This window comes from Sparus aurata, chromosome 15 (genome assembly GCF_900880675.1).
Source record: "Sparus aurata chromosome 15, fSpaAur1.1, whole genome shotgun sequence".
In the NCBI taxonomy this organism is placed as follows: domain Eukaryota; kingdom Metazoa; phylum Chordata; class Actinopteri; order Spariformes; family Sparidae; genus Sparus; species Sparus aurata.
The window spans coordinates 6,732,943-6,741,588 of NC_044201.1; the positions used below are offsets into that span (position 1 = coordinate 6,732,943).

Consider the following 8,646-nt stretch of genomic DNA (forward strand, 5'->3'; position numbering starts at 1 on the left):
GGTGGACGGGCCTTGAGGAAGATTGTGGTCATGTGTAAGGGGTGCATGGGCAGAGTACATGTGGGTGGGCAGGTACAGGTATTCAAGCAGGTAGGCCATCCAATAATATTATTTTGATTACATTTCAGATGAAATGTTTGGATGGGCTTTTTAGAGGCCTGCGACAGGCTTTTCTTGGAAGTACACCAAAAAATGCACCTGAAATAACTTGCCAGCCCTAGTTTTAAACTCATATGTTAGAGTAAGAACAAGTGAGGCTCTTCAAGTTTACTCTTTTATTCATAAAAAGTCAAGACTGACATGAAGTAGTAGTTTTTCCGCATCACCGCTGATTTCATTTCTTTGAAATGGAATTGATTAAATCAACTCCTTGCATAAGAATTTCGTTCATGTGTTTGTGAAAAACACTCTGAAATCAGCAACTCTGACGTTCAGGTTGAGATTAAAAGGGGCATAGCGGCTGGAGCTGAGAAGCCTTCGTAAAACGACACCCAAACTGCCAGTTGGCTTAACGTTGAGGGGGCAGCACTGGGAAATACGTTCCTGCAGTTATGGGTACTGACAACACTTGTATGTTGAAGACACATGTAGGCATCTACAGTAAGATATCATTTTTCTATAGCATTACACAACTCATTTCATATAAGTATTTCATAACCTCTGTTTTTATGGTATGCTGTAGCGATTCCTGAATTACATTACAATATAATTGCTTTAAATGGCATTTGGTTAAATACATCAAATATCAGTCTGTATTTTTACTTTTGGGAAGAACTGAAAACAGCACACGAAGACAACACAAAATGCAATCCTACATTCACTTTACCTGAGTCAAATACGTAAAGTCCCATAAAAGCACATCAGGTCTAATCTGAATCTGTTGTGAAAATCTAGTGCAGATCTAACAAAGAACAAACCGGGTTGAACTAGGCAAAATCAAGCACCACGCCAATATCGTACGAACAGAAACATCCTCTCTTTCAGACACACAAAACAACACAAACAAAACATACATCACTTTCACTTTCCCTTAAGTTTATCCCTGAAAATCTTACGATGATCAACTATTGATAAAATCTGACAATAATAGTCTCTTAAAAGTCAGGCTTGACATTTATGCTTATTCCATTTTAAATAAAATAAAGCTTAGGACATGCCAGGCTTTTCAGTAAACACAGTATGCAAATAAATACTTCTCTTTATCAAGTGGCTCTTCATTGGTACAATGAGGCACATCATTGGTGAGTATGAATATTATTGTATGGCACAGATCTTACTGTCGCCAGTAGAACATGTTATGTGTCTTGTGGCACCTTTTCTTACTGGTTTTGTTCTGTGCAATTGTTGCTTCTCCTTGCTCCAACTGCATCCTTTGCAGGGTTTTGCAGATTCACAGCTACACTTCTGAACTCCCAATCAATGAAATAGTCTCTCCTCAAGCAAGCTGATGGACTTGTTCATCAGGGTCTTTTCATCATCCACAAATTTGTACCCAAACAGCTTCATGGTAGGTCCACACACTCTCTGCACTACCTGAGCCAGTGTGAAGGGAATGCTAAACCTCCATTTCTCTGCCTGCTCTGAGGAGTTCTTCTGGGTGGAGTAAATCCCGCTGGCTTCCTGTGTGGTCTGGGTGTTCCTCAGAATCCATTCTCTAGCTTGGGGACTAAAAGGTATCCCTGTGAACCTGTACATCTCCTCTGCCTTCTGCATGGGGTAGCGGGCGATATCCTCGTAGCGCACCAACATGTAGCGTTTCCTCAGCCAGCGAGGTCGGCTCAGTCCCACCTCTGCAGACATCCTAATGTGGTCACAGTTTCCTTTGAGCCTCTTCACCTCCTCATCATCCTCAGGCACCTGGCCATCCTGTGCCCAGGTCTTCCACGTCTGGTACTTGGAAGAGAAAGCCACCATGCGGGATGCTAAGATGGCCCTTGGGTCTCGGACTAGCTGGATCACTCTCACATCCAGACGGGGATCCTCCACTAAAGGCTGCAATGTTTCCAGCTGGCGTACGCGGACAGTCTTAATGGCATGGTGTTTCTTGGAAAGGCAGGATTCAGACGCAAGGGTCAAGTTCAGCGGCCCACAGCGACGAGTCTTACAGTGATACCTAGGACAAGAGAGGTATAATTATGGTAAACATCTTTCAAAGAGTTGAACATGTGAAGGCTTATTTCCAGCCTCTAGGGTTCCTGAAATAAATGACTTGCCATTTATGTATTTGTCAGCTACAGCACTCATTGGCAGTGATACAATCATGGGGGACACTCTACTTTTGGTCCAGCACAACGCTTTGTCACACATTGAAGAACTGGACGTTGGGCCGTAATAGTTTTCCATCCATCTCCAATCAAGAAGTGCTCGGACATCATTCAGTTGACTATGAGTTTGAAATAAAAACAGAAAGGCAAGCTCACCTACAACAATTGGGAAAAGGAGCCAATCACCTAGTTTTAGCTGTTCTACCAACATTTAAAAATGAGCCCAGGTCAGGTCTAGGCAAGATCTAGCATACCAGAATGGAAGATAACTGTGGCGCAGATTTGGGCAAGTTCAGGCTGGTAAAGTTTTGCTATCTGGGTTTGTGAAATCATCTTCAACAATGGGAACAAAGGAAGGTAAACAGTTCTGTTCTTTTGAGATCTTTTCATCGGCAGTCACAGATGCAGTTTCTGTGAAGGAAGTGCTTGTGCGCAAGTGACATTTCGTTTACTAATGGCTCACCTTGCTTGAAGTGTTGACCGTACCATGCAGTGAAAACACAGCAATATGCAGTATTTAGGAAAACTCTCTGTACCAAATGGAGGCCAAACAAATGCTGTTAGAAGCAACAGCCCCTTTCTCTTTGCAACTGTATCATAGTAGTTGTTTAATTCCATCTTAAAGGTTCAACCAACATTGTAAGCTCGATCAGTGACAGTGAGTATCAAGAGAATTTACAATACCTCTCAAAGACATCTTTGATAACAGGAGTGCAGACAGGTTCTTCACAGAGCGATAAACTAGACTCTCTGCGGAAAAGAGCCGGGGTGACGTGGTCCTGAGGTGGGGGAGAGATGAACTTCTCAAGAGGAGAGAAATCACACAGGAAGAGTCCCTGGACAACCTCCCGATAGATTCCTGCCAACACTGTCCCATTGTTTGCCTCTCCAGCCATGGTCAGCATGCGCTCAACGTGCCACAAGGGCTCAAACAGGTAAAACATGTTATCGCCGTGCTGGTTGAAAAATTCCCCCACAAAGGAGGAACCTGTTCGTGTTGTGGCAAGGAGTAATATGTGCTTACGGCCACCGCTAAAGCTGTACGTGCCTGAATCATCTAATTCGTCCTCCTCTTGCTCCGCAGAGAGACTTGAGTAATTCCCTGGTGTACCAGTGAGTTGAGAGAGCAGCATTTTAAGCATCATCAGGGAGCCATTTTGTGTCGCGATGCCATAATCCAGTGGGGTCTGCAGGGTCTGCTGTGGCGTCTGCCTCTGGATCAGCTTATCAGAGACCCTGATGAGACACAGAGGCTCACATCAATTAACAACAGATAAAAGAGTGGCGGTATCTAAGATTTAATGAAGCCACTGTAAGTTTGACAGGAAATCCAGAGAATCACATCCTTGGTCTCAATTACTGTTTGACGTGTTGTAAAACGAGGTTTGCTTTCTTTCTGAGAGTTAAGTGAGAAGATCAATACCACTATTGTGTCTGTGGGTTGCAGTCACAGCTACAGCAAGCAGCTGGTTAGCATGGCTTAGCATAAATACTGGAAACTACTATGAAAACCATTGCTCATGTCTAAGAAATAGTCTGGACTCAATTTAAAAAAGATATTGATGAGTCTTCTTCCCTAATGTACATTGATTAAAAAGCCACAACGAAAGCCAAGATGGAAAATGAGCGTCGACGACAGAAAGAGATGAGATGAGTTCTCTTACCTTGATATGATGTTGCTTTCCTTCTCGATGATGACCAGGGCCACGATACAGATGAAGACAATTGCATATTTGGTCTTCATTCTTGAGTCCTGGCTTTGTAGTTGGACATCTAGGGTTGAGCGTTGGTCATAGCTTGTCATGCAGAGGCTAAAGCTTCATTCTGCAATAAGAAAGGTACATTAGTAAAGACAATAAACAGTGTAAACAAAATAGATGTCATTCCTGGTTTATAACACCAAGAGAACGCTTGACTGGGTGAAGAGGATTGGCAAATAAAGTACAATGCTGAATATTATCACTTTTACACCAAAATAATGGTGTATTAGCACATTTATTTAACTAAGCTAAAAGTAGGCTTTGACTTTTTTACATTGTCATTAGGCATGTTTGCCTTTGTGTTCGTAATTGTTTCCCCTTGTGTTCCACATTTATCATCACAAATGCACCATAGAAGCAGGGAACCATAGGAAGTAGCAGACAGAATACATCCAGAAGACATTAAACCTGTTTTAAAAAGTCTTTGTAAAAAAGTTGTTTTTTTCAGAGCTGATAATGGAAGTTGCTAAGAAGTGAGATATCTTGTCTTTTCTCATCTCTGTTGAAAGTTGCACATGCGCAGAGGGGAAAAAAAGTTAAGGTGTTCACTCAGGTGTGTGTTTTCATCTAAGCCAATCATAGCCAGATACCAGTGACTATTGTGGAGTCAAATGACGCACACTGAAGACAAAAGCGAGATGTTTGCGGGTGTTGGTGGGGTTTTTTGTCCAGTGTGAAAAGGAGTTTAAGAGGCCTTGAAAAATGTATGTCCAGCACTACCATGAAATCACTCAACAGCAATGTCTCGTCTTGTTTTATGTTTATGACAAAAAGCATCATAAAAAAAATGGGAGAGACACTTAAGAGTTATTAATTAAACTCCCATCTTACCTTCAAGAAACAAATCTAAGTTTAGTGAGTGTTTTTATCATATCAGCACAACCTGCAGCTATGCACCTCACGGTTACAGTTGATCCGAGATCACAAATGTTCAGCAATTGAGAAACACACAGGTTTTGTAAACTTGTTTTCCTCATTTCTCAGAACTGAAGAAAAACACCGTAGGGCAGGGGTCATGGGTGTGGGTGAAGAAGAAGACGCATGAGAGAGGGCGAGAGGGGCTTAATGTAAACAGGAGAGACTTTCAAAGCCTGAAAAACCCTGGAACACTTCCACATGGCACTGAGTCAGAGGACACTCAACACCCCCTTCTCTTCAGCATGAAACTCTTTCAGCAACAAAAAAGTGAGTTTTTGTCGAAGTTTCAGCACCTTGGGTTATATTCATGGACTCAAGCCTCGACATGCCAAGAGTTACATGAACAGGGCACGTCAGGTTAGTATCATAACCAAATCTGGTGCCATTAGCGGTTGTGATATCCTCCCATCCTATGGGAGTATTGTGTTACCCTGACATGTTTAAAAGCTATTCAAGCTATTTATTGAGTTAGGAAGACAACCCACAGTTATGTAGCCATACGAGCACACAATGTTCCTCTTTTGAACAACTCAACCATTCTGACATTGGATTTCATTTGAAATTCTTAATTACAACCAATTTCCTAATTTAGAATGAATTGCCTATGGACATTTTTTTTATTTTTTTTATGTTACTGAGCACAGTAACCCCCCTCCCGAACCACACAAACACACACACACACACACATACCATTTGGACCTGTCAGGAGAGTGAATAATTTCTACAAAGCATATCATTAAGGGGAAAAAGACACCGTTTCCAAGCCGTTGTGGAGTGATTGTGTGCTCTGTAAGTAAATATCACCCAATTATCTGAGCTTAATATGCCATAGCCGTCAAACTGTCAGGCTCAGGCGCTTGAGCTGAGCACTTTTACATATTCAAGAGTCACTGGAGCGTTTGGCAAATCTGACTATCTGCTCAAGCAGAAACACACATCACTCTGTTTATCATCTCACTACAAATTACATTAATGGCTGCCTTCAAAAGCCTCGAGCAGCATCTCACAGAGACGCCGAGAGCTGAATCCCCACTGAAGGCTTTGCTGCTCATCCAGGGGTGTAAACAATTAACTCTTATAGGCAAATATTGAGAAGCATTATGATTTGTGTAGGTGCTGTCTGCCATTCCCACGTGATTGATTGATTTCAGTTTGGACATACTAGGTGCCGTTTGGAAATAAAGCAAACTACCCCCTCTGTGTGTGTGTGTGTGTGTGTGTGGTTCCCTTTTTATACTCTAGTAGTCATTTAAGGGGGGAGGGGGCTTCCAATTCAGTAGCGTTTTTTCCAACATTCCCACCACCACCAGAATGAATACACACTGATGAGTACTCCTGCACACTATTAATCTCTGCTGCACTGAGATGATGCTTTCAAACACTCAAAATTAAATCGGGAAAATGGTTATCCGAGCATCTCACATCTATAACAGATAGACTTATTGATCACTACCCGGCACACACAGCCTCCATATTTGCACAATCATCTTTTATACCTGCGATCACATGAGGAAAAAAAACAAAACGCGTACGCATCAATCACCCATCGGCTGAAACGGTGGAAGCAGCGGCGGACTTTATCATCAATCGTCATGTTTAAGGTTTTACGCGCATGGCAGCAGGATGTTTACAAGCTGCCGGTGGATCCACACGGTTGTTGTTTTTTCCCAGCTTTGAGTCATTTCCTGCCAGAAATACACACGATGCGGAGATGTCTCGGGTGGCGGATGTCACAAACCTTTAGCTGGTCTCTCTCTCTGCAATCGAGCGACAAAAAGAAGCGTCCCCCGGTCCGGTGAGAAACAGTGTCGTCCCCTCGTAGCATCTTGCCGCCGCCGCTGCTGCTGCTGCATTGTCTCGGACAAGGACACACTGCTTCATTGTGCCCTCGGACGCGGGCTCGTCTCCTCCGCCGGATGAATGAGAGGCAGCGCGGAGGCTCGGACGACGGGCTCACACATGAAGGAGAGCAAAACGGAAATTGATAAAAAAAAAATGTTTTCTTTAATTGATAGAATTGGCTATTAAGCAAAACATTTTTTTAAAAAAATTAAAAGAAGAAGAAGAAGTGAAAGCTGTGTCACAGAAGTAGTCGCAGAGTCACAGAAAGGCGCACCAACTTCCCTGAAAGTGACTTTTTTCGTTCAAACTTCAGAACTTTGTCTCCAACTTTTCCCACCATGTGTCGGAGCACACTGCAGAGCGGGCTGTGTGACTGCAGCCACGCTCCGCGTCACCGCTCGCTCCTGCGTGGGACATCCTGTGCTGGCGAGGTCACGTGATCCCAAAACAGGCTACCCTGCAATTTAAAGTATAAAGACCCCCCTTGTTTACGGAAGTGCCTCCAGAGCCTACAGAGTCCATGCCACTGTGGAGACTCAGCCTCGGTTTAGAGAAAGACAATTGAATTGCATGTTGTGAATGCAGATGGCTGTTGATCTAGGGATTACTGTCATAAAGATAAGCTCAGGTTTATTTGTGCCCTGAAGGGAAAGTAGGCTGAAGGACAAGAAGTCACATAATCTGCTCTGGACAGCCTTCATTTCCATTCATCTTCATAAAGACTTCATTAAAATGATAGTTGTGTTGGCAAGACACAAATAAACAGAACACAAGATAATTACGGCACTAATTCAACTGCAAACACTCTCAGTTTATTTGTTATTTGTTACCCTCATATTCCACTTTAAAGCTCCTATCTGTAAGAAAGGTTGATTTTTGAGTCACATTCCCATCAAATACTCACACTGTGGGGTTGTAAAACGGGTCGGCCACCATTATTATATGTCAATATTTGACGAGTTGGGAATCAGACTCATAAATCAACTTTTCTTAGAAATAGGGCTTTAATTGATTATCCGTCAGCAGTACAATATAACCAAATGCACAAATTGTGAGCAGTGAGCCTTAATACATTTTCATCCCTGGACAATCAGACTTCACAGATGGGACTGTCAAACTGCAGATGGATTTGACTTTCACCATATAGATACTGTATTTCAAACATACACCCCTATGACTGTCTTAACACTGATTTTACTGATAGCATTATATCTTGAACCTTTTGTAGTCATAGTATAGAAACAGTGTCGCCTTATCTCAGGAATTTAGAAATACAGAGGTCCAAAATTCACTATTTGCGATGTAATAGAGGGTATGAGAAATATTCCTGCCCATCCATGCTAGGAGTGAAAAAAAATTTAATTTACAACTTAAATGATGACTTCTGGTGAACCTACACAGGTTATTATATTCAACTCATTTATGGAATAGCAAAGTAGTCTTCATACGCAAGACTGAACCATATAGTGGTGAGATACAAAGGCCATCATGACAATTTGGCAATGTATCCTTACAATTACACCCTTCTTTCTCTTTCTCTCACCTCCATCACTGAATAAAGTGAACACATGGTCAGGCTGTTTACATGCTACCACAGTCTTTGAGAAGGAAGTCATGCAGATACCAGGGCTGGCTAATGGGCGGAGTTTACACAGATGACACAATCCAAGGATGAAAAAGCACAAATGTTTCCATAACAACGCAACGTAATAATGTGTTTCATTCAGAGGCTACTGAAATGATTCTCTGTGTATGTAGGCTAATAAACCACCGGTATTCTGATGTCGCTGGTCAGATGATAAAATCGATTATTTTTGCACGATAAAATGCTTTTGTGTCTTTCAAGTGGAGTTATATTTAGG

General features: G+C 42.3%; 1 protein-coding gene across 1 annotated transcript; it reads right to left on the reverse strand.

Moving 5' to 3' along the window:
- Positions 1 to 260: 260 nt before the first annotated feature.
- chst3a (carbohydrate (chondroitin 6) sulfotransferase 3a) lies at positions 261 to 7,212 on the reverse strand. Its single transcript, XM_030440876.1, has 4 exons — positions 6,681 to 7,212; positions 3,929 to 4,088; positions 2,949 to 3,500; positions 261 to 2,113 (listed from the first exon to the last, which is right to left on the reverse strand). Exons 2-4 carry the CDS (start codon positions 4,066 to 4,068, stop codon positions 1,417 to 1,419), a joined length of 1,389 nt encoding a protein of 462 aa, XP_030296736.1. The 5' UTR covers positions 4,069 to 4,088; positions 6,681 to 7,212; the 3' UTR covers positions 261 to 1,416.
- Between the last annotated feature and the right edge of the window lie 1,434 nt (positions 7,213 to 8,646).

Excerpts from the sequence above, each read along its gene's own strand:
- chst3a (XM_030440876.1), bottom strand. The coding sequence starts at position 4,068 with ATGACAAGCTATGACCAACGCTCAACCCTAGATGTCCAACTACAAAGC. Across the intron at positions 3,501-3,928 it reads GAAAGCAACATCATATCAAG|GGTCTCTGATAAGCTGATCC; the intron begins GTAAGAGAACTC and ends GTGTCTCATCAG. Across the intron at positions 2,114-2,948 it reads ATCAAAGATGTCTTTGAGAG|GTATCACTGTAAGACTCGTC; the intron begins GTATTGTAAATT and ends CTCTTGTCCTAG.